At 45.1% G+C, this 26,335-nt stretch overlaps 1 protein-coding gene across 1 annotated transcript in view; it reads left to right on the top strand.

Annotated features, from left to right (window-relative positions):
• Window positions 1-1,000: 1,000 nt before the first annotated feature.
• pik3c2b (phosphatidylinositol-4-phosphate 3-kinase, catalytic subunit type 2 beta) overlaps window positions 1,001-26,335 on the top strand; it is a 38,393-nt gene continuing 13,058 nt past the window's right edge. The window contains 13 exon segments of the mRNA XM_048254643.1: window positions 1,001-1,328; window positions 6,357-7,248; window positions 7,637-7,737; window positions 8,638-8,798; window positions 11,163-11,283; window positions 13,310-13,421; window positions 13,942-14,021; window positions 14,202-14,265; window positions 14,490-14,634; window positions 19,038-19,233; window positions 21,348-21,470; window positions 22,735-22,902; window positions 23,535-23,649. Coding sequence (XP_048110600.1) covers window positions 6,484-7,248; window positions 7,637-7,737; window positions 8,638-8,798; window positions 11,163-11,283; window positions 13,310-13,421; window positions 13,942-14,021; window positions 14,202-14,265; window positions 14,490-14,634; window positions 19,038-19,233; window positions 21,348-21,470; window positions 22,735-22,902; window positions 23,535-23,649 — 2,151 coding nt within the window. The 5' untranslated portion in view covers window positions 1,001-1,328; window positions 6,357-6,483.

Here is a 26,335-nt window from a genome sequence, read left to right as displayed (position 1 = left end):
CAAGTATAGACCCACCCAACAAGTCACCTTTCCACCACTTTGTCTGTTCTCTGCCTCATCAATAGGGCTGACTGGTTTAAGGAGGAAAGAGATGATTGAGATGCACAAATAATTTTGTTTTCACGTATTTTAGGAAAGCCCTTTTCAGATCATAGTAAAAAGATTGTAGCCAAATTTTGGCAAACCACACAAACCAGCTCCTATTTAAAATCTAAGTATAAATTAGACTAACTCACTTAACCTAATTGATTGATGTCATGGTTACGATGACATCGTTGCGATAATAAATAACATCTAACATTTATCGGATAGAATTTCTACTTAAAGTGTGGGTGTGTTTTGGGAAAGGTCTGGCTGTGGTTTGGTAGTTGGATTCATGGTCAGAATGGAAGATCCAGAATGAGGTAGTCGAGTTTAGTAAATGATGCAGTGGGCCTACACATCATGAAGTGATGAGAAGCATGCAAACAGCTCAGAGGAGAATATATAGGCTAGTGCCTAGCACAGTGGTTAAAAAACAAGGCCCTGATGGATATTGCCATGCATTAGCCATCAATAAGTGTCTTAAAGCCCTCCAAATTTGTAGCAATCCACGGCCTGGTTGATATAGGATACAGAATGACAAATAGAATGAATGTAGGCTATACACAAGTAGTGAAAGTCCATTAGTTAGGGCTATAATCTAGAAGAACAGTTCAGACTACATGCCTCTTTACAGACGTTATAATAATAATAATAATAATAATAATAATAATTGATTGATAATCTGGAGATTGTTTGGGAGTTTCGTATGGTTCGTATGGGTAGCCTATCCCAGGCTACTACACTCTTAAAACGAATCTGTTGTCCCTAACTGGACACAGAGATGTGTTAAAAAAAACAACGCAAGTTGTGTTGTTTTCAACACATTCGTTTACAAGAAAAGCTCAAAAAGGCTGTTGTTACAATAAATGTCCACCAGAGATCAGGATTCTCGTAGTTATCCCCCATTTGACTGACTCCCCTTCGGTTCGCTGTGAGAGGGCGATGAGCTACGAACTGCAAGACTGGAAAGCCTCTCCAGTTCACCAACAAAATAACCGGGTAGCATAATAGTAGCGAGACAGCGTGAGTGTCATTGTTCCACGACGTTTTCATAGATTCAACAGAACGTAAACCGGTTAACGTAAATCTGTGTCAAATGGATTCTTCTTATGCCAGTTTGTAGACTAGGCTACAACGCTCAGTGATAGAGTTGATATATTGCGGGAGTCGAAGAAACAATTGGGAATCAATACGTTCAAAACGAAATCGGACGTCATGATAGCGCCTAAAACATTTTAGTTAAGGTAAGATACATTTTATCGACGATGGAATGATGTAGCCGAGGCTACTTTGTTTCGGAATTGTAACATGAATATATACAATAATTATCTGTTTGTGCTGAATTATTTTTGAAAAAGCTCTAGCCTACGCCAGTTAAGGTTATTGCGTTACTGCTGCTGCCGCCGGGGCGCAGTCACCTAGCGTTAACGTTAGTTGTCAAACATTCAACCACTGCAGCTGATTTGCGCATGCAGTTTTTACTTCTCGACAAATGCAAATGAACGATTCCCTATGACACCGAATGTTAAATAGACTAGATAGCAGGTGAGTCGCCAGTATAACAACATTTAATTGTATCGGGTTATATGGCGACGTGTAAACATTATGCCGTGTCAAGTTAGGTAGGCTCCGCAGTTGCATCACGCACATTAATGGATCATGTTTAATTTACTATTAAGCTGTAATTAAGGTGACTTAGCCCTACGGGTCAATATGCTTTGTAGCTTAGGCTACTAGTACAGTTGTATTTTACTCACACGCAAACGTAATCAGCAAACACAGCAAGCACACTGCTGGTCACTAACGATTGTGCAAAGGCAGTGGTCGATAGATGGGACAGCATTTAGCCCTCAGAAATACATTTGCCTGTAGCCTATTTGTGATTTAACTGTCGGTTTACCAGAAAACTGGCTGCCAGAGAAATTGATTGTTCAAAGCCCAGGGTAGCCTGATTTTACAGAATGTAGGCTAAACCAGATCCTGATAGGTGAAGTGTTTTGTAAGCAGAAATGTTTGGAATTGTAGTGTAACACAATTTTGAACTTATGTAGGCTTAGGCTACGTTTAAGTTAAGTCACTTTCTGGTCCACCAAGGTTGTATGGCCCTTTGGTTGATTTAGGCTACATGGTCGGCTAACGATTTTTAAGAGAGGCTTACCGTATGTCAAGTGTAGCCTTCTTGTACGAAACTGAAGCTGTAATCCCCTACCACTAAACATTGAAAACTGGTTTTAAAACGTAAATAACACAGGCTTCTCATAAGCAACTGTGCTGTTTACCCTTGGTGTGTTTCTTTCTCTATCGGTATCTAGATCAGTTCAAGAGAGTTTACTTATGTAGGCCTAGAATATGGTACTCTACAGCATTTTACTTTGATGCTGAGACCCTGACAAACTGGTTAAGCAAGTGTCCTTAGTTTGTTGTCTGGCATGTTTGTTGTGAATTGTCAAAGTTTGCACTTTCTATACAATACAGAAAGATCTGAAATGCATTAAGACCAGGTACACCGAGCCACCTCTCGCCTACTTAGCTTATCAAAATAGCTTGCTCCATCCATGAAGTTTGTGCTTTTGTGTGCATTACACATCATAATCATCTCTACTAAGCCTCTGCCAGCATCACATAACACATCATGTCTTGCTGGAGTTCGCCTCTTGGAAGGCCTAATAGAACAGAAAGGCTCATCGAGCAGCCAGTGCTCAGAAAATCTTGGCCTGGTGGTCACCATGCGTTGCCATGGCAGTGAGCCACTCCCTTTCGTGTTCATTTTTTCACGACCCTCTCTGATCTGATTTGACTGTGGACTGCTCATCCCAGCACTCAGCTCGGCTGGAGTGCATTAATCAGGGCATTTCTCCAGGGTTTTTGGCAATGTGGTGATTGGCACGTTGACTGTCATCACTGTAAAGGTTTTGGAAAGACCTCTTTATTGTATTTGTGCAGTGGATGCACGGCATGATACAAATGTGACAAAACAGCATGCCACTGATTTCCTGTAGTGTTAAATAGATCAGCCGATAGTCACCCACATACACAACAAGAGATATACAACAAACATGAAATGGCAAATATGTTGAGCTTAGTTGTGAAGGTTTTGATATAGTATCCTGAAATGTATTCTATAGTCCTAAAGTTGATTTTTTTTTACTTGAGACTTTTTACTCACACTTTTTCATAACTGGTATGACACTCGCCTGCTATTCCCTCCATCATTCCCACTGAAAGGAACTACCACTTATCACTGACAAATGTCAGAGGAAGCTAGGGAGTGCACTCATGTAACCTGTATTTACCGACCGTCTTCCTGTCTTCCTCTGAGCCACTAGAAGGAGGAAGCTTCAGGAGGTTTGTGACTGTTGGCATCTGGGATCCATGTTTGGTTGAGAGCCCATGCAGATTTGGGGTTGTGGGGCTGGAGGGAACCCATTCCAGACGGCAGGAGCAGCGTGATGTTGGGGAGGGAGAGGTTGGGGGGGATTTCGTTGGGACCATGTGACCGTAAGCACCAGAGCCCCAGCACCCTGGGGAATCAGCTGGAGCATGCGTCTGTTACACTCAGAGTTTAGTCCAGGGTGTGTGTGGGTGGGTACTGGGGGGAGGGGCAAGTGTGTGTGTGTGTGTGTGAGGGAGAGAGAGAGAGTGACAGCGGCCCTTTTGTCTCATAGTGGCAGAGCCGTGTGAACGTGTCTGTGTTGGCCTGGTCTCGTGTGAGGCTATCGTCCCCTTCCCCCGCCCTACCCTAGCCTCCTTTTGTCCCCCCCACCCCCATCATTTTGGAGCCTCCCCCTAATGGGATGGGATTAAATCTGAGGACGAGATTGATTCTGGGGGTCGCTGTATCTCCCCCTGGCCTCGGGGTAGCCGTAGTAGAAACAAAAGCAGATCTCTGCCGAGCCTCTCCCTTTCCAAACCTGCCCCACCACCCTTCATCATCACGTCACCCTTCATCATCCCACCCCTGGCTGTCTAACATCATCTCGTCTACCTCTCTCTGTTGCTCTCTCTCTCACACTGGGCAGAGGAGGGGAGGGACCTGTCCAGACCCCTGGGAACTCGATAGGGCTCCATCAGAGAAAAAGAGCAAAAAAAAAAAAAGAGTGTGTCTAGAAATCGACACCATCGTATCGTTTGCAGTCCATCTGTTGACGTCTGGCCCCGGTCTGTTTACCAACATGTCTGTCTTTCACACTCATATCTGCCATGGGAGGGTGAGAGAGAGAGAGAGAGGGCTAGATTTACTGCAGAGGGTTTGCCAATGCCAATGTTGTCTGTCAGACAAACAGCATTCACTACTATTGTCTAGGATCAGTAAAATACTGCAGGCTATGTAGCCTTAGCCATGTGTGCTCTCTGCTTTGTAATTTAACTGTGTCATAGCTGACAAATGGCAAGAGAGGATTTGAGTCAGCACATCCTCCTCCTTTTTTGTCGCCTCTATAAGAAACGAGATTACCAAGCCCCATCCCCCCACTCGACACTCGTCCTTCCCCCAGTCAGATGGATGAGAGGGCCACACTGGCCACAGACACACTTGCGATCATAAATTTGGTAATGGAGAAAAAGATGGCTGGGGGTGGAAGACTCCTTCTGACTTTTCCCCTCCTTCTGACTCTCCTCTCAGCCCTTGTATTGTGTGCCCTTCTGGGTCTCCTGCTTTTACACAACTTTCACTTGCTAACTCAACCATAGCAGAACACAGAGGAAGCATGGGATCACCTTCATTGACATTAGTTTTTAATCAAAGTCATTTTAGCCTCAATTACGAACCTGTATATCATGTTCTGGACATCACCATCATATAATACCATCTTACAATCAGTCAATTTAATTCCTTTCAATGTCATAACAAAGCATTGTATTGTGGCATCTGAGCCACGTGTGTATGGCGTGTGAAAGGCGAGAGAGCTGAAGTAAAAGGCCATTAAGAGAGGTGATGTCGGTTGGGTCCTGAGGGGCCCTGTCCCTCCCTGCTGTGGGACTCTGAGACGAGGTCACATGGACACCTGCTGTGTGCAAGTGGCAGCGCAGCTATGAGGGCGACACACAGGCTGCAGCCGAGCAGCATGAGCCACCTTCCAGTCTGCCATGAAGGTGGCAGAGTCTGGCAGCTGCCGAGTCGTGTTAGATTTGACTGTTGAGTGACGCGGTGGAGTGTTTGGCCACTGATAGGTGGGGTGCGGTGTTTGATCTTCTGCTTGGAGCATAGGGGGCAACTGTGCTGTCAACACAAGAGATGAGGCTTGACATTGAACTCCTGAGAGAGTGGGCCTTATGTGTGACCTGAGGGGTGAAGGGGAGCACTTGAGCTTGAAGTGAAAGCTTGTGTGGTTAACCCCTAGAGAAAGAGGCATAGTAATCTGAGCAGTCACGGTGGGTGTCAAATGACCACAGCTCTTCAGAGAGCCTCTCACCTTTACCTGCGATGGTAAGCTAGAGTCTTGTAGTGTTTTACATGGTTCTCCTTCCCTGCTATTCCTCTGTGATTTCCTGGATTATTTTTACAGTAAGTCCTCATCTCTGTCTTTACTGGAAGTTCCCGACTGGGATAAGGGTACTTTAATATCTCCAGAGACTGACTATCACAATGGACCATCACCAGTGCTGAGCAGGTAGCATCCTATCTTCTTCCAATAAAACTTAAAACCTGAAGAGAACCTGGGCAGTCCCAGTGGGTGTCCTGCGGTGAGGTGAACTGTCGAACCTGCAATAAGTGAAATGCACTGATGTACAGGTGCCGTTGGCCGCACAAAAGCGCTGATTTTGCAGATAGTCCATCTCTGGGAGTCCAGTCCAGAGTCTCTGGGTCACGGCGGAGGTCAGAGTTTAGTCTGAGTTGATACAGCACAGCTCTGCAAAGCTGTCTGCATGGAGGATGCCCAACCAGATGTGTAAGCCCCTCCCCCTTCTCTCGTGTAACACTTCCTTTGTGAAAAGCTGTCTGCATGGAGAGCTGAGTTTGCTCATCATCATCCGTCTCTTGTTGGTAACATGCTGAGCAAGGCAAAAAGTAACCACTGCCAGATGACAAGCCTGTTTGAAGATGGTGGGCCCGCTCAGTTATCACTTTTTTATCTACCACATTAAACAGTGCTGCTTTTATAGAAGCCACCAATTTTTAGCTTTGAAGTTGACGCTAAGCTGATGTAAATATTCGAGAATGTCAGTGATGAATCTAAACATGCAGCCTGGGCCTGGGTAAATTAATATGCACTGCCTGCATAAAAGAGGAGGTTGCTCTCTGCAGCGTCTAATCCCCGTGACTGTTTCCACAGCTGTAGCCAGATGAGTCTGCTGTGGAGGCCGTGACTTCCTCTCTGGTGATCCAGAGGCTGCTGCTGCTGCTGCTGCTCCTGCTCCTTCCCCTTCCTGGTGCCCCGTGCGGGAGCGAGGAGAGGGGGGATGTCGGCCGCACAGATGCAGAGTGACGGGGAGCAGCGCTGGGGCTGCCTGGAGTCGCTGGGTCTGAGCCCACGGGAGCTGGTACTGGCTGAGGCCCTGCAGATGGAGTATGATGCCCTGTCGCGCCTTCGGCAGGACAAGAGCCCGGCCAGCAGCAAGGGCCTGCCCGATGGGGATGAGGGGGGAAGCAACCCCCCACCGCCGCCCCAGAGGGAGCTACCACTGCCCCCTCCCCGGCCAGTCCCAAGCCCCCCGGGGAGTAGCTTTCAGATGGGAGATTGGGGATCGGACCCCCTACTCCAGCCCAATGGTGATGGACAGCCCAGCAGGAGCAACACTCAACCGCCAACGTCCAGCAAGGAGCCGCTGTACATCCTGGAAACGGGGCCCATGAGCAAGGGCCACTATGACGGACTCCCTCCCCCAAACGAGCCGCCACCAGCTCTGCCCCCGCGCAACCCTCTGCCGCCCCTGCCGGATCCACCGAGACGCCCCCCGCCGACCCCCAGAGACATCAACCTGTTCAGCCCGGAAGTGGACCAGCCCAAGCTGCTGTCCGCCGATACGGTCAACTACGACCACCTCAACGACTCTCTGACCAAACTCAACGGGAACTGGTCCAGCCCCAGGGGGCGGCGAGGGGTCGGGGAGCAGGGAGGGAAGCCCGTGGCCCGAAGCAAAACCCTGCCGCCTCAGGTGCCCCCACGCACCTACGTGCCAACTCCAAAGTGTGCCCGAGCCAACCGCAGGGCGTCAGCAGACCCGGTAAAGGATCTTACATTCTAGTGTAGTGTTGGATAGAGAAATTAGTAAAGTGTAACTCCTTATTGCAACTTCAAGAAGGTCTTCAGCATTAGCATGTGTTCTTGTTAGGCAATGGTTTTAGATCTTGTTTGAATGGATTGATTCAATGGAATATATGAATTTAAAATTTAAATAATAATAAAAAAAGATTTTAAACCGATTATTTTAATGTAAGAAGGGGAGAGAGAAACCACCTTTCCAACTGTACCTTGTCCAAGGATGGTTGAATCTTGACCTAAGTAAGCAGACAGCTGCACTGTGGAGTTATTACGGTATTATTTTTTTGCAGCCTCAGTTTGAAGTGCTGTGTGCTGTGTGAGGAGCCTTACTTCCTCTTTCTAACATGCAGGTGTCTCTGGGCTCGCGACTGAATGGCTTGGGCTATGAGCTCTTCCAAGTGTCTGAGGAACGGGATGAAGAGGTGGCCGCCTTCTGTCACATGCTGGATGTGTAAGTTATTTTGTGTAATTTTAGGTATTTTAGGCGTTTTGGCTAGGGTTGCAAAGGGGCGGAAAATTTCCGGTAAATTTCCGGAAACTTTCCGGAAACTTACCATGGGAAGTTAAGATGGGGAATTTTGGAAATATTCCAAATTGGAAACTTTAATGGAATTAAAGGAAATTATGGGAATTAATTGGAATTTACGGGAATTAACTGGGAATTTTGGGTAATTCATTCAAACTGTTTCATATATAAACATTAACATTTTGTTTCGTAATAAGCAATATGATTTGAATGTTCGTATTTGCTAGCGGGAATCCCATTCTCTGCCTATTATTTACTAGCGTGCTAAACTAGCAACACTGAACTGAACTGAACTGTCCAAGTCCAAATTCCTGTTTATTCCTGTTAATTCCCATATATTCCCGTTAATTCCCATGGAAAGTTTCCTTTGAAAATCCCCGGAATTTTGCAACCCTAGTTTTGCCGCATAATGGCCAGATGGCTGCTACACATTGGTAGTGGTTATTGAGGTTTCCCCTTCAATGTTAAGCTCTTCGGTGCCTTGAAAAGAACTATATAAATGCAATGTGTTGTTGTGTTGACATGCTTAATCTAGCACTTACCACAACCTTCTTTCCTATCCTGACTATTCCTCTTCTCTCTCCATTGACTTTGCTTGAACTGTTAATCTATTTTATGACTACTGACTACTTTATAAGTAGTATGTATTGTTGCAATAACAATTTCCTAGATTCACTGTATCTTAATTGTACCTTGAGTGTTGTAAGTTTGGATAAAGGCGTCCACTAAATGTAAATGTGTAGGCCTAGGTAGCCTACGTATTGTTTTCTCCATAGCGTGAGATGCATTTATAATTTCCCTAAATTGATTGTTATTGTTTTACAGTTTACGTTCGGCGTACCCTTGCAATGATCTCTCCAAGAACGCCGGCTTCGTGTGGAGCCCCTGTGTCACACAGGACGAGCTGCAGCAGGCCCTGGGGGTCAGCATCAAAGTCACGGTGGTCAGTGAACTCTTCAGAGAGCCTCTCACCTTCACCTGCGATGGTAAGCTACAGTCTTGTAGTGTTTTACTATCTAGCTAAATTGACAGAGACATGGTTCTCCTTCCCTGCTAGCTCTCTGCGATCTCCTGGATTGACTTTACAGTAAGTCCTCAGCTGTGACTTCACGACTGGGATATGGGTCCTTTAATATGTCCAGAGTACTATCATTGTGAACCCTGACCACATTGCTGAGTAGGTAGCAATTATCTTCTTTTATTACGCGGCTCTTCATAATGCTGCACAATGCTCCATTCACTTGAATGGGCCTTCCCAAAGTTCGGTGGTCTGCTATTTTTCGATATTCACGTCTTCATATCACTCCACAAGTAGTCCGGTCACTTCTTGCATCGGAATTTTATTCAAAAGTGAAAGTAGACGGTTGATCAGCTGTGTTCTAAAGAACATTTGATTAAAGTTCACCATGTGTTGTGAACTATTTGTTTATGCAAAAGCCACGATGAAATGGTAACAAATAAATATAAAGAGTCATATGGTGTGGAGTTTATTTTTTCCATTTTGCCAAGTAGCCGTGTAATAAGCGGGATAATGTATAGAACGTCGGTCATTATCGGAAAATAAGTACCTTCTGGACAAAACAAGACTCCTCCGCTGGCGTGTAATGACTGGCGTTCTATACATTATCCCATACATAATAAAACTTCATCAACAGAATGTCCTCAGTTATTGCAGTGATGTGTGTAGGATGTCCAACCAGTATGTTGATGCTAATCTATTTTCAGATGGACAGGCATAGTGTCCATGCCATTCCATATCCAACCTTGCAGCGAAGCCATGTGCTCCAAACACAACTAGAATATATATCAAACACTTTACCTCTTGTGACTTGTCAAAACTGGTGTTTACTGATTTGATTGAGAAAGCAGTGCACAGTTTCAAAAGGATTAAGTTGAATATGAATAGGACAAAATCATATAACTTTGTCTCTTACTGTAGGGGTTAAATCCATAGTGAAGCTTTGAGGAATGTCCTTGCTGTCCTTGCTGGCCTTTGTTGGTAGGGGTTTGACTACACCCTGCTATTGAAATCACAGGCTTCTGAGCTACCACACCATGACCCAAACCACCAGCATGTAGGCTAGGCCTCCCAGCTTCTTACCTCTGGAAGACGCTACAGACTCTTCAGACTCCTGAACACAAAACTCATCTGGACTATTTATTATTTATTTAACATTACTTTATTGTTTATTTTTTCTTTCCTTTTCTCCCTTTTTGGCTTGACCTAGCCTACATTCTGTAAACAATTACCACCGACGTTGTGTGGAAATAAAGTATATCTATCTATCTATCTATCTATCTATCTATCTATCTATCTATCTATCTATCTATCTACCTATCTATAAGACTCTATGGCAACGCGAAACAATCAACAGCACTCTGCATCTCAGACTGTGCCTTCATGTAGAACTGGTTAATTATTGCAGCATGGCAGAGCAGCAGGTTTTATGGTGTTGTGGACTCGTAATACAAATTTTAATCTTCTTGAGACATTGATCTGGACATGGTTTAAAGTCTCTTACTAATGAAGTCACACCAGCCAAACGACCACAGTTGACTGCATTCACATGTTTTCCACTCCTCATTCATTCACTTGCTGGGCCATAACTTTGCATCTGTCCTGAATCTTCTTACCCGAGGACTGTACCAGGATTCTTATTTTACACACACACACACACACACACACACACACACACACCACACACACCACATACATACACACACTTCACAGAGGGGAGAGGGAGAGAGGAGAGAGGGAGAGGTTTCTGGAGCGGATGGGAGAATCCCACCAGTGCCAGACTCTGGCCTCCCCAGTTCCATTAATGGAATTAGACTGAAAGGGCGTCCTGCCAGCCAGCTGCTTTGTGTTCTCAATTAAAACAGCTTTTCATTCATCTGACAGAGAGCAGCCTAGATTCCAAACACACACTTGCACACACACATGCACACGCACACACACACACACACACACACACACATGCACACATGGACACACACACACAAACAAACACACACACACACAAATATACAAAAACAAAAAGCTTCACTCATCGATGGGCTCATTATTATGTTGGTGGTGAATCTCATATATGGCAAATAAACGGGCATACAACACACACACACACACAGAGTGCCTATTTTAGTTTATAGTCTCAGAGTTTCCATGTCAGCATAAATAGCCTCTTTGCTATTGTAACCCATATGGCCATTCAGGCATCTTTTGAAATGGTTATACATGTGGAAGCCCATTGTAACACACACACGCACACACGCACACACACACACACACCAATCACTACCTGTTCGTTTGATCACTATTGCTAACCTGAATTCGTCTCCTTGGTCCTCAGGATCGTCCACGGTGGACCTGCTGATCTATCAGACACTGTGCTACACGCACAATGACCTGGAGCTCATTGACGTGGATGGCTACCTGCTGAAGATCTGCGGAAAGGCTGAGTTCCTGCACAAGTAAGCCGCCATATCCATTTACCATTTCTCTATCTCTCTCTCCCCCCTCCTTCTCTAAATCACTGAGGCTGAGTTCTGCTGTCAGAGCCGCCACTCTCTGGGCCGATGGCTCGACAAACACAAATTATCCCCTTGTTTTCAGAGCGGCACTGACACAGATCGCCAAACCACCATCACAATAAACAAGGAGGCTTCACAGTCTCTGACAGACGCATGCATTTTCCTTTTTTCTTTTCATTGTTTCCTTTTTGAAAAAGAAGGAAAACAAAAATTCTTTCTCTGTTTTCCTCTGGAGAGTACTTAAGTCGTAGAGGGAGGCTGGGGTTGAGGGAGTACCCTCAAAATCAACCAGGGGGATCCCTCCTGTGGTTTGTGGTGTGACTCGCTGCCAGTTGCGTTCGCAAGAGAGCGCTCATTTGTGGCCGTTTTAAAAGCGAGCTGTGCTTATGTATGTGGGTCTGCCTAAACCACACTGGATCGGCCCCAAACAAGACCCCAGTCTCCCATCACGCTCCCAGCTGCCAAATCACTCAGCCTGACGGCCTTCCCACTGTGTTCTGTGTGTCCACAAGCATTTGTCTTCCTGCATCTGAAATCGGCCACAATTGTCATTGAATGATCTCTCTGAATAGTCTCACGGGGCAGTGGAACCTGGAGCGTGTTTTGTGAGCTGTATGAACGTGTGTGAAGCTTGTATTTCACTCCAAACTGTGACTTTTGGCATGTGGTTGCTGACATCTATGTTTTGAATGTTTGTGTGTGTATGTGAGCGAGAGAGAGAGAGAGAGAATGTGAGTGTGTGTGTGTGTGTGTGATACACACACGTGTTGCAGCTGTGTTGTTATTCTGGCACGGGGCAGCCGCAGAGCAGGATGTGTGTGTTTTGCTGATAACTCGGCTGCTGCTCAAGCGAAGGGCCTGCGAAAAGAGGGAGGGACATCCTGAGCATAATGAGGTCACTGGTCCAGCAGGAAGCTGTCCCTCCCATAGCTGAAGCCAGGCCAGCTGGACCTCTGTGGCCATCAGCTGCATCGAGCGACGCCGTTGACCTACAACAGCCGCTCTCGGATGCATTTTTCCCATCCGGCGCGGCTTACAGTACAATGAAGTGAAACATGCTATCTGTAGTAACACTTCCTGGAGATTGCCATCGCCAGAGCTCTGTTAAGCTGAAGAAGTGAAGCACACAAGCTCTTCACATGAGCTGCATGATCTCTTCAGCTGTGGTTTATGGCACTGGCCACAACTTCAAACCTATGGGTGTTTTTTAAGTAATTGGAGAGGCAACAACATGCTAACACTTTCACTTTTATTTAGCTGAAAAAATAGAAAACAAATCTTCTCCAGCACGGCGATAGAATGGTGTGGTATAACTAAAGCATGATAAAATCTAAAATTAGAAATTAATTGTAGGAATATGAAACTAGGAAATTGTATAACCTTTCTTTTTGTCACACTAGAGCTCTTTCCTTCCTAGTGTGTTTCAGGTTCAGATTTCACTTCATGTTTACCATTTAAGATGACTCATAGATTGCATCTAATGGTTAACAGCATACACTGTCAACAGATGAATGCTCGCTCTTCTGTCTGAAGACTGATGGATTATCCAGGGAAATGACTGGCAGGTGACAAGCGTATTCTTCTCATAAGCCGGAAGACATGTGGCCATTTTAAAGGGTGGCACAGTGTTTTGACAATAAGGGAAGGTGGTCTTTGACCTATGACTCCTTTGTTGTTGCCACCCATGCAGCTGTGCTGTCTGACAAGCACATCTTGTTCTGCTGTGATATGGCAAAGTATGTAGCTCTACATAGGTGTGTGGTCCAAATTGAGTCTGTCTTGCCTCACATGACATTGGAACAGAGATTGTAATGGCTTGTGAGTTTTCAGTCATCATTACAGTCTGTATGAGAAGGAAGAGAAACTGTGTCTATGTTTAGGCCGTACTGTAACTCTCTCTCTCTCTCTCTCTTTTTTTTCTTTCTTTCTTTCTTTATCTCTCTCCATCTCTCCTTCTCCCTCACAGTAAGCAGACCCTTGCAAGTCTGGAGTACATTCAGCAATGCCTGAAGTTCGACTGGGACATCCGCCTAAACCTGAGCGAAAGGGCATCCGTGTGCGTGGAGCTGGCGAGAACGGTGAGCGTTGTTTCCCCATCACCTTCTGACCGCGGTGAGGCAGCCTGAGCGCTGAGCCAGCAGAAACGTTTAGCAGATGTAGCCCCTCAAAAGCACTGGGCGTAGCATAAGTCATCAGTTTGAGGATCTGTTTTTTTTTTTTTTTTTTATGAAGATGAAGACCAAATGCTGGTATTTTGAGGGTGCATGCACACGTGTGTGATTTATGGGGAACATCTGTGAGGTGTAGGAGAACACCTTGTTAAAGAACGGTGCTCATGCTTAATCATAAAAGCATCTCCAACACCTGTTCCCCACTGGACGGGGTCAACAGGTTGCCTGTTGGCTAGAACTCCCCAGAGAGAAATGAGCGGTCAGCAATGTGAGGTGCAGGTGAGACAGGGTGGCATCAGGATGAGCTTTCAAAAGAGTTTGTACGGCCTATTCTGCATAGTGTCCAGGTAGTGCTTGTGTTTGTTATCCATGTGACCACATTAATTATCAGATCAATCATTGAAGCCACTGTTTGATGATGTCACAGGAGGATGACGACGAGACGCCGTCCAGCATGAACCATAGCATCGAGCTTCAGGAGCGCACCATCAAACAGACAGTCACCAGGTACGACTGCCCAGATGGGATAGTGGACTGACTCCTAACAGTCAGCATCTTTTTTTGAAGCACTGTCCTTCGCAACACATCTCAATAAATACCTAGCAGGAGGCCCTGAGAATGTAAAACAGTGGGACATGCTACTCTTCAGATTCAAAACACTCAATCTGGATTGCTTTGTTCCCACAGAGAGGCTCTGACGCTGCTTCTGGACACTTTCCATAATGAGGCCGAGTCCTTCCTCTTATCAGAGGTAAATATGAAGAGGATCAGTATGACCAATGACTCAAGTTGATCAATGTGGTTTCAGCTCATTCAGAATGATCAATGTGGTTTCAGCTCATTCAACAAACTTGAATAACTTGATTAGTGTAGTGTAACATGCTCTGACACCTTCTCTCTCTCTCTCTCTCTCTCTCTCTCTTTTTCTTTCTCTTTCTCTCTCCCCCTCTGTCTTTGCCTGTTTTTCTCCCTCAGGTGGAGATACCTTTGCACGTGGAGAGGTTGGTGCAGTCGGTGAAGGCACTGTGTAGCTCTCTGGCCTCTGTTGAAACGCCGGACGTGACCTCTGCCCTGAACCAGCTGCCCGCCTGCCCCTGTCGACTGCAGCCCCGTGCAGAAGGTGGGTGAAATACACACACACACATGCACACACTTGCACACACACAATCACAATCACACACACACACACATGCACACATCAGTCCTAGTGCTACTGGACCTTAGTGCAGCATTTGACACTGTTGATCACAATATTTTACTACACAGACTAGAACACTGGGTTGGATTTACAGGCATAGTTATCAGCTGGCTAAAATCATATCTACAAGAAAGGAGCTTCTTTGTTGCCATCGAAACTGTACCTCAACACCAACGCCCTTGACCTGTGGTGTTCCCCAGGGTCGATCTTGGGGCCACTATTATTCAACCTCTATATGCTCCCACTTGGACAAATCATTCAAAAATAATTTGATTTCATATCATAGCTATGCAGATGACACACAAATTTACTTAGCTCTTTCACCAAACAACTATGGTCCTCTTGAATCTATGTGTCAGTGTATAGAACAAATCAACACCTGGATGTCTCAAAAATTTTCTTCAGCTGAACAAAGAAAAAACTGAAGTAATTATATTTGGTAAAAATGAGGAAAGACTTAGGGTTGCCACTCTCCTTGACACAAAAGGGTTGAAGGCAAAGGATACTGTTAAAAACCTTGTGTATTAATTGACAGTGATCTAAATTTCAACAGCCACATGAAAGCGATAACTAAATCAGCTTTTACCACCTCAAAAATATTGTCAAACTCAGAGGGCTGATGTCAAAACATGACTTAGAAAAACTCATTCATGCATTTATCTCCAGCAGGGTTGATTACTGCAATGGACTGTTCACAGGCCTTCCTAAAAAAAGACTATTAAACAGCTTCAGGTGATACAAAATGCAGCAGCTAGGACTCTAACAAAAACTAAAAGAACTGACCACATTACTCCAATTCTTAAGTCCTTGCACTGGCTTCCAGTAAGTCACAGAATTGACTTTAAAGCACTATTGCTTGTTTATAAATCAGTAAATGGAGCAGGACCTAAATACTTGTCAGACATGCTTCAGCAGTACACACCTTCTCGTCCTCTCAGGTCCCAGGTGAAAACCTGCTAGTAAAACCTACAGTTAGAACTAAACATGGTGAAGCAGCTTTTTGCTGCTATGCGGCTCAGCTGTGGAACCAACTTTGGATGACATTAAAAAGGCCCCAACTGTAGCCAGTTTTAAATCTAGACTTAAGACCAAACTGTTCTCAGACGCTTTCTGCTAACTGTGCCGAAGTTACAAATTCTGAATCTGCCTCGATAATTATTCTACTTTGTCTTTTATTACTTTTTTACTACTTTTGCCTTTGTTTTTGCTTACTAATTATTCTTTATTTTTTAAATGATTTTACCTTGTGTTTTATGTTTTCTTTTATTATGATCTTTACCTTTTAACTATTCTTTGACTATATTGCCCTTCTATGCTTTTATTTGTTATTATCGTTTGGTTTTGTTTATGTAAAATTGAATGACCTCTGTGTATGAAATGTGCTATATAAAATTGACTTGACTTGACTTGACTTGACTTGACTTGACTTGACACTCACAATCACAATCACACACACACACACACACACACACACACACACACACAATCATCATCAAAACACCCTTTGACATGAATTGTTTGTGCACCAATGCCTCGTGGCTTTGCAATGTCCGTGTTTAAGCTACTGCTGCACTGGGCAGCTTATTGGACAGTGTTGTTGGACATCCTTGCCAGCATTCAAAAGCCTACAGTGAAACAATGAATGAGGAGCGTGAGGATTTGGGACGATGGCAAGCAGCCCACTGTGCGTGGGAGGTGTTCAGCCAGGCCAGTGTTTCACAGTAATACTGTCAACAAGTGTTCAGAGCATCATGCGACTGTTTTGGTGATTTTAAATGAGTTCCTGTTAAAGTTATAGAGCTTACTGCTACTTGAGGTGGGGATTGTGTCGGTATGGATGCAGGGCTCTACACTAACATTTTTTTTTTCAAGAGCACTTGTGCGCCCAAGTTAAAAAAATTAGGAACACAGACAAAAATTTGGGTGCACAGTCAGTTCTGTACTTAATTTACAAATAATCTAACATACTGCAGCTAACAGTTAAACATGCCAGTGCACCAATTGGGAATTTTAAGAATGACTGACAACATTTAGGCTACAGGAAACAGGATTTTAAAGATCAGTGCCTACTTTATTTTCAGTCTGTTCTATTTTCCTACATTTTGTTAATGTAAAATAATATAATACATTGCCATATTTGCATTTAGCCTGTATATCAAGTATCCTGCCAAATGTAGGCTAATTTATTTATTTGTGAATCCATCTATAGCTAATCCAAATATGCCCATGGTGACCTATCTGACTGTATACTGCCTAATACTACTACATTTCCATACGAGTCCATTTCCTCTTCCACAAAACCCAACATAGGCTAATCAAGGATATATGTTTTATACTTTTAGTTTTTATTTGAAATATCTGCATTGATGGGGGCAGTAGGTAAACGTTAGGCCTACTTTCGTTTTGCACTTCAGCTTGTATTCGGTGTAAACAAACAAGCATGCGTGGAAGCCTGGAGTTGTCAGTAGCGTTCTACCTTTGAATAAAATGGGAGTATTACGGGAGGCTACTTTTGTGCCGGTTCGCTACAGCTATATTTTGCATATTGCAGCCAATACGTCAACTGGGCTAAAAGGCATGTTATGTTACCTTTCCTTCTCTCACTGCATTCTCAGAATCTCATCCTGTTCCTCCTATATCCAATGAATTCGTGGATAGAAAGAACTAATTTCTTCAATCTTTGCATCTTGGCTAACTAGTCTAACTTTCCGCTTTTCCTCCAGCTCTTGGAATTGATAGAAGCGACTACTAGCGAGTCACAACGAAAACTGCTAACGTTGATGGGAGGTGTAGTTTTTATGCTGCATTCGCGACGTGATTCTATGGTTTGCACCAGTAATGTTTTTCGATGTTGCAGTGTATTTTGTAGACAAACATTGACATGGTTAGAAGTCATTCGCACTAGTGCGCCTAAATATTTTTTTGCACTCGCACGGCATCATTTTTAATGAAATGGGCGCACTGTAGAGCCCTGGGATGGTAACATTGAAAGCTAGTCTGAAATAATGGTGAATGCCATCCATTGTTTCCACATGATGGGGTCATGAAATTAACAACAGGTAATTCGTAAGGGTAACTATTAATGTTGTCTGAATATCAATGAGCTATTCTCAGTGTTGCTTGTAGTAATACATTGAAGTTATAGTTCCCCTCATGTTCTTCTCATGTGAAAGGCATTTAGCTCATTTGGAGCATCTAAAGAGCAGACAATGTGACATTTGTCCAGATACACTCAGTTTGGCCAGCCCCATAACAGTATGTTTCTTGACTTCTGCAATGATGTCACAGGAACCAATTCCAATGGGAAAAAAAATCACATCACATCACATCACCATTTACATGGGTTGAAAAAAAGCCAACAAAGATGTTGGCGTGATGATTGCTTTTGTGTGCATATTTATGCAGGTTTGTTTGTTTCCTCTCGTTTCAGGATGTGACGGTTTTGGCGAGGAGAGAGAACAGAGGTACTATGACCAGCCATCTTCCTTACTTTACTTCCTGAGGGATGTGAGGGTCCAGGGCTGTTGGGGGATGTCCGTTACTCCAAATAGAACACACAAATGGGACAGTGTCTCTTCCTCTACCCACACATTAAGCCTGACGCACATCAGTCACAATTTTAGTCTCTGCCTACTGTATTTACAAATGACCACTTTGTTTGATTATAGCTTTACTTTGTGATAGCAGGAGTTGGAAGCACTGTTGATGTGAAACACCTTACGGTAATATTGTTTACAAGAACGGAGATTAAAGTTTAGTGGCTGCCTTTGGCTGATTGATGAGGGGGAAAATATTCCAAGCTGTGTCCTGTTTGTTCGGGGCTTTTAAAACAGCCTTGAAACAGTCAACCCTCCAACGTGGACAATTTGAGAGCAGACGTTTTTTTTTGTTGTTGTAAAGACTGGGCACCAGTGTTCTGATGCAGTCTAACTCGGTGCCCTTCTGATGGTGCGCCTGCAAGCCAAAGGCAACAATCCCCAATGCAGCTGTGTGCCAGCGTGGCCATTGGGAACATTTGCTTTTAATATCCTTTGTAGTGAAAGCCTTATTCCACGAACACAGTGTGTATCCTAGACTCTTTCCTTCAGGACCCATCTCAGGAGCACAGTTAAATATAGTCGAAATGCATACAATTACATGTTTACAGATGACTGTTATGTAAAGTATTAGTCTTGGGTGTGGCTATTGATTGATGAATCATTGATTATTCAAACACACAGAAGATGCCCAGACAGTGCAGAGGATGGACCTCACAGATCACCACAGTCCAAAACCCTGTGTATAACACTTTCCGCAATTAATCCTCAATCATTGCTCCCACACAGAAAAAGTGGTGGAGAAACTGACGTCGGCCATCTTGGATCTGGTGGAGCTGTACTGCAGCACATTCAATGCCAACTTCCACACAGCACCTCACAGCTACCGGCCCACTGTGCCAATCCAGGAAGCTGGCATGGTGACCAATGTGTTGTCCTTCAGCGTCTATGGTGCCCACCGCATTCCTATAACGTGGGCTGCCAGGTACCTACAACACCTTACTATCCCAGCTATCGTGATTTATGTCTTCATACACGCCTACAGTTTTAACTTTACAGGCTTACAGTGGATCAGTAGCTAAACTGTACATTGTGTGTTTCTTGGAAGAAGTCTTTTTGCCAGTAGGATGTGTTGTTGATGATGACCACCCAGATGCCAAAGTGCTTATGTGTTTTACATTACTCCGTTCTGGTTAGCGTGAACTCTCGAATGGCTGGTCTTGAATGAATAGAGATACTTGAGACTAAGACAGACCAAGAGAGTGTAATCCCTGGGTTTTATTAGTAGATGTAGCTCTTTGTTGGGCCTTTGAGTTCCACCGTGGCTCCTGCTTTGCTTCAGAGAGCAGCTCCTCCCATTACCAGCGCTTTGTGCAAAAAAGAGAGAAAAACTGCAGTGATAAAACAATGGAGATGGAGTGGACCCGTTGGCAGTAAAAGTGGAACAACAGGAACAGCTTCTCTCTCTCTCTCTCTCTCTCTCTCTCTCTCTCTCTCTCTCACACACACACACACACACACACACACACACACACACACACACACACCACACACAAACACACACACACACACACACACACACACACACACACACACACACACACACACCACACACATTCCCCATTCTGGGCACCAGCTGTCTAAGCTGCAGATCCCCCTCCTTCCTCCTGTCCTGCAGTATAATCCATCTGGATTACACTGAATTATAGATAGATGATGTTTGGCACCTTAAACTCTCCCCTAATCCAGCAACATTTCTTCCTCTAATTTCGAGGTCACAAATGGCAAACTGAAGTCTGAAACCTTTTTATTCAAAACACACATGCACATACTCACACACAGACAGGTACAATGTTACTCCCAGGCTTGTACACTCGGACACACTTATACACACATACACTTATGTGTGCATATTCACACATGTATAGTCTCTCTGTTTCTCTCTCTCTTTTTCTCTTTCTCTCTCTCTCTCTCTCCCTCCCTCCCTTTTCCTGTGTGGGCCCATGTTCTGGCCTCTGTCTTTTGTTTGGGCAGAGCTGCTGCTGACTCAGAGAGGGCGTGGCCTCTGCCGCACCAGAGAAAGATGGCCCTGGGAACCGCCCGTGACCTCTGACCTGCATGGAAGTGCAGGCTAGAGGGCGTGGGCGGCACCTGCCCAGAGGCTGTGTTGTGCCCTGGCCGGACAGACGAAACGGACGTCCCCTACGCACGCCGTGAGCCATATGTCTCAGGGGTAGCATTAAGGGGTTGTAAGGCCCTGCTTTCCTCTCAATAGGACTTGTAGGCTGTGAAAATAGGGTTCAAATTGGGCATTATGGGCAGGGTCCAGATTGTGAGATAAAAACTATAACTCATGAGAGCAGAGGCCAGAGAATGTAAACAGGATTGTGTAAACATGAAGGCAGCTCTGACCTTTTCAGAGGAAATCAGCAGAAACCAACACAAACTTTGTCATACTTAACATGTTAATTTCAGTACACAGGGATGTAATTTTGCTTAGCAGTCAACTATGCAGACTCTGTAGGTCATTTTGATAAGGTTTCAGTCTGTGTTTTCCTTCCCTCATGAGTACCTCTCATTCCAGTCCTTTCTTAAAGGAATGTTTTTGCTTCTATATAAACTATTCTCTGGGGAGTTCCTGTCTGTTTTACTGAAGTAACCCAAGACTCAACTTGGCCATGAAAGAGACGATTGATTGGGTTAATATCTGGACTATGGGAAGCTGAAAGAGCTTGCAATGTTGCATCCATCGAAATAGCCACACAAATGCCCTGAAGCCTCGAAATGGAACCCTGGTGTTTGTCATTTCAACACCAACAGCTGAGCATGCATGCACTCCTGTTCACTTCCCATGAGAGCCGTTACCGCGGCCCTGGCCCTGGCTCCAGCTGCAGTCATGGAGAAGGCACTCTCACCAGTCTCCCTCCTCCATGCACCTCAGATTCACTATGACCTCACTCTATAATTTCCTCCATAATTACCGACCTTACTGTCCTCTTGTATATGTCAAAAAACTTTTGCCCACAATAGCTGGGCAACCCACCATGTTTCAAATGGCATGTCCCAACAATGAGTGTATTGTTATTATTCCCCCTGCAGCTACGAGGGCTTCTTCCTGTCCTGCTCGCTCACACATGGCGCTACGGAGTTGTGCGCCCCCCAGCACACCAGCAAGCAGGCTGTCAGCAAGTATCTGTTCCATCTGGTGGTCTGGGACCAGAGGTGAGTCTCATCTGCACAGCTCCTCTTAAACGGTACAACTGGAGCACAACTTCTTCACATGAATAGGACAGAGAAAATGAGAAAAAAAAGGTTATGATTTATTGATGTACACCAGGCACATTTTACTGTAAATCATGTAAGTTAGTGATATCACAAAGCAAGTTCTTATGGTACGTAAAAACCTCACGGTTCCTTGAACGTAATTGAGAACAAAGATCTATTGATGCAGCATTTTCTCGTTGCCCCTATATAATTGCTAGAAAATGTGCAGGACCCAAACAAAAGATGTAGCTACAGATTTGATTTCCATTTTTTAAACACAAGAAGTGCATCGTGGCCTTCTTGAATGGGCTATTTTTGTAAGCGGGTTATATTGTTTTGAGCATTTTCCTACCTAGTTTGAGTGAAGAGGCTGCATTGTTTGCCACATTTTCATATTGAGTCAGTGTAAATAAAGGTACCAGAGGTGGTTTCCAGAGGCTTTCCTCTGTAATCCCCTCCTTAACCTCCTGTCATGTGAGGCATTGTCTGGGGATATTTTGGGGGTTATTGTTGTGTTATTTTAAGACTGACATCCTTGTAGATTATTCAGACTTAAAGGGAGGAGGTCCTGTCTCCAGATGTTGCCTTTATTTGAGTCAAACCCCACTGCAGCATCTTAATTTTCCACATGGCCATGTTTGTTAGGCCAGTTTCATTCCCCAGCGTTTTCCTCCTGGCCAAAATAAAACTTTGAGATATCTGACCTCCGACGACCTTTTCCTGTGTTTATATGAAAGCACGCTGAGTAAACGATGTGCTCGCAAAATGGCGGCAGGAGTTTGTGTTGGACGTTCTCTGGCAATCCACCATCTGGCCCTCTAATGTAAACATTGGCTGTGTGTTGTGAACTTGAGCAGGTGATAAGCAATGGCTTTAGGGATTGCTTTAACAACGAGAGTAGATTACGGATGAAAGGAAGCTCTCTTGTCCTTCTGCCAGGGAGCCTACCTGAGGTTGGCGTTCCATCGGCTTTGCAGTTTAAGTCGAAGTAAGAAGTAAATGCAGAGGAGAATGTGCCCCTCTGGCCCAATCCTCCACAGATCCGTCACTGAGCCACTGTGTGAGGGCTTTTAGTTTGTATGTGTTTGGTATGCCATGCAGAACTCATGCACACTCATCTTTTTTTCTTCTCTGGCTTTCTTTCCCTCCCCCTCCCCTCCTTTTATTCTTTTCTTTTTTCTGTTCTTTCTTTTTTTTCCCTCTCCTTTTCCCCGAAACTCAGGGTTTGTTTCCCAGTTCAAATCAACCAGTTGCCACGGGAGACGCAGCTGACGGTGACCTTGTATGCCAGCCCCTTACCGCCCCCTGGAGGGGCAGAGGAGAAGGGCAAGCAGCGGCGCAGCGCAGAATCCCTTGGCTGGGTCACCATGCCCCTCTTCAACTTCAGACAGTAGGAAACTCTTTCACTTCACCCCTCTGAAATCTGACACCTTCATTAGGTTCTGTACTGTTGTACAAGATGTTTGTAAGGGCCATAATGTATTCTCAGGATCCCCTCAGCCACTATAATGTTTCCGTGTTCTATTCTAGAGCCAGTAATGCCACACATTATGTACTGGCATTTATTGTCTTCTTAGCACAAGGGTTTGTAACTATGAACTACTCCCGGCACTCACGGCAGTGTGAGGATGCAGGAATGTAAAAATAGGCTGTGGGATGTGTAAGTGTGTAGGGGAGGAGGCCAACAAGCCACATATGTTCTGAGGATTGTGAAACACTCCCTAGCTCAGTGAAGGGAGCACATTGGCGCTTATAGGGACCTTGTAGTACTGCCCCCCAGTGATTTAGTTTCATTACACTGACTGCAGCAGAAAATGCTGTGAAAGGAGGAAATAAGATAAATTAACTGGTTGGCCTTGGACACTAAAGAACGTCCTTTGAAATAGGTCCTTCCTTTCTTTCCCAAGTTTATGGTTAAGTAGTCAGAGATTGACCATACAATAACTGTCTCCAAAGTTTTTTTATATTTAAAAGGATTTCCCCCACACATATCCTGAAGTGTGTGTGTGTGTGTGTGTACAGCGTTCTGACTTGTGGAAGGAAGTTGCTTGGTCTGTGGCCCTCAACACCAGGAAGCGCTGGAAATGCTCGCTCAAGTACGCCAAACTTCAGCCAGCCAGACAGTGTCATTGTACAGGTAAACAACACACACACAGACTCATTCTTTCTCTTTCCCTTTGACATGTATCACAAACTAAACATGCTCATACTCATATTTGCAGTCGACGAATAGGCATACAGTATGCACTCTCATCACATACACACTCTCATCACATACACACAATCACACTCTCCCTCTCTCTGTCTCTCTCCATCTCTCTCTCTCTCACACACACACATACACACACACACAAACACATTCTCTCTCTCTCTCTTAGACTGACAAAACATACCCTGATACTATACAGACCCTGATGCACAGCAGGTGATTTTTGCTAAAAGGCCCTCACATGAATGATTAATGCCTCCTTTGGGCAAACACACACTCCACATTGATGGCTATTTGAAATGGCTGACCAGATGACTTTTAATGATTCCCTTATCCCCAGCCCAGCCCCACCCCAACCCCTCACCTCTTTCCTCTCCCCTCGTCTCTTCTCCCTTCCTCAATCTCCATGTCTTTCCATCTCTCTGCAGCACAAAGCTTTCATTCATTTGGCACCGTCCCAGAGGCCTCACTGGCTCTCCCTACTTTTCTTCAGCATGGACTTTTCCTCTCTCTCTCTCTCTCTCTCTCTCTCTCTCTCTATCTATCTCTCTATCTCTCTCTCTCTCTCTCTCTCTCTCTCTCTCTCTCTCTCTCTCATGTTCAAAATGGTTTGCAGCAGAGCCTCGGTGCAGCTGGTAGTGGTGTGGTGTGGGGGTGCTGAAAGTAGGTCAGCTGGTTTCCTAGAGGTGGGTGGCTGGAAAGGGTGTGGGGATGGAGGGAGGGGAGGTACTGTAGAGAGGAAGATGGTGAAGGATAGAGTCCGATTGAGTGTAGAACAAGTTGACAGCACCCTCTGTGTAACCTTCCCTCTGGAGGTCCCACTCTGTGCTGTGAACACACACACACACACACACACACACACAAACTCTCCATTGCATACACAAACTTGTGCACTTGCACACAAGCAAGTCTAGACCCATAACGTCTTTTCACACTTATGCTCACACCACTTGATGAAACGACATACTCTCTTCCACACGCCTGCGTACAGTCTGTCTTTTTACCCAGTCTTCCCACATCTTTACACACACACACAGAGAGAGAGAGAGAGAGAGAGAGAGAGCTCCTCAACTCACACACACAGACACACAGCACAGGCGCATGCACACTACCCATATGAATACCAGCTTGCCGCCTGATTTCAATCCAAAAAGCCTTCCAGAATATTCCACCACTTTGAGCCAGTGTTCATGTGGCTGCTGCTGCTGCAGTCTCTAAACAGCCTGTCTGCTCCACCACAGCAGACCAAAGGATCCGTCAGTCCTCAACATCTGTGTCCTAGTCTCAAGAGCCCTGCAGAGACTATGGACTATGAGACTATGCTCTTTCTTTTCACACTATAGCCTGGCGTTTTTCTATTTCTACATTCTACAGTGTAATGTTGCATGGCCATGGAGTGTGTGTGTGTGTGTGTGTGTGTGTGTGTGTGTGTGTGTGTGTGCTGAGCCGTGGCAGTCTGAGGAAGGTAATGACGGGTAGGAGGAGCACGGTGGACGTGTGTGTTAAGCTCGTCAGTGTGCTCTGCTCAGAGGTGAGCGTGTACATCTGCAGCTTGTTACACCTCCCCTCCGTGCGCCTCCCTCCTCCCACACCTCCTCCATGCCTCCCCTGTTCAGGGCTCCAGCTCCTCTTTTCGTCGGCCTGACCCCATTTCTCACATTCCTCTCTCCTGCTCTTCCCTCGGCCTCCTCTCCAGCGCTCACGTGCATGCAGGAAACGTTTACCCCCTATTTGTGAACGCACGTCCCCAAAGTGTCCTCGTTTAGCCTTCTGTCATCAACCTCTCTCTCTTTCTCTTTTTCTCTCTCTCTCTCTCTCTTCCTTATTCTTTCTTTCTCTCTTTTTCTCTTTCTATGTCTGTATCTCTCTCTCTCATTCTCTATCTGTCTGGCCCTCCTCATTTTGCTCATCTGTGTGTGTTGGCTCATATGATGTGGGTTATCTGATCATGGGTGTGGACTGCATGTGTGCATGAATCAGTTGGATTGTTGCAGTGGAGGTTTTGCTGGAGAGGGAGTTCATGAGGTTTTCTCTCTCTCACACACACACACACACACACACACACACACACACACACACACACCTTGGCTACTGCATGCTCACACACCTGGTTGTGTCATAATGGCTGTGTTTAGAGCAGTTGAGCAATTAGCTGGATCAGTGACTGGGTGTGCATCACTGCGTAGCGACTCTCAGGTTGTTGATGCTCATCTTTCCACTAAGCTCCCATATTCCACTGGATGAATCAGTCTGTCCTGTAGAGATGACCACCCACTGCCCTAACCAGACAGTTTCAGTGTAGTGTGCATGTGCATGTCAGTGTGTATGTGTGTGTGTGTGTGTGTGTGTGTTAATGCTTTTCATCACTTAAGGTTACCTAGGGCAGTAGTCTCAAACTGCCGGGTCTCTGGCAGTTACAGCAAGACACCGTTTCTAAAGAAAAAGTCCATGTTGACCAGAAGCATCGGCAGTTTCAAGAAAAACAGACAAAGGGACACATCATTTAACAACCTATATGTTTTGCGCCAGGACAAAAAAAAAAAAAACCCTAAAGAGCCATTACTAGCAAACATGCAAATGAGCAGCCTATGAGAGAGTGAGGGAAGTAGCAGGT

The sequence above is a fragment of the Alosa alosa genome, chromosome 10 (genome assembly GCF_017589495.1).
Source record: "Alosa alosa isolate M-15738 ecotype Scorff River chromosome 10, AALO_Geno_1.1, whole genome shotgun sequence".
Taxonomy (NCBI): domain Eukaryota; kingdom Metazoa; phylum Chordata; class Actinopteri; order Clupeiformes; family Clupeidae; genus Alosa; species Alosa alosa.
The sequence above is the reverse complement of the archived record's forward strand: the minus strand, read 5'-3'. Positions and strand labels throughout refer to the sequence as shown.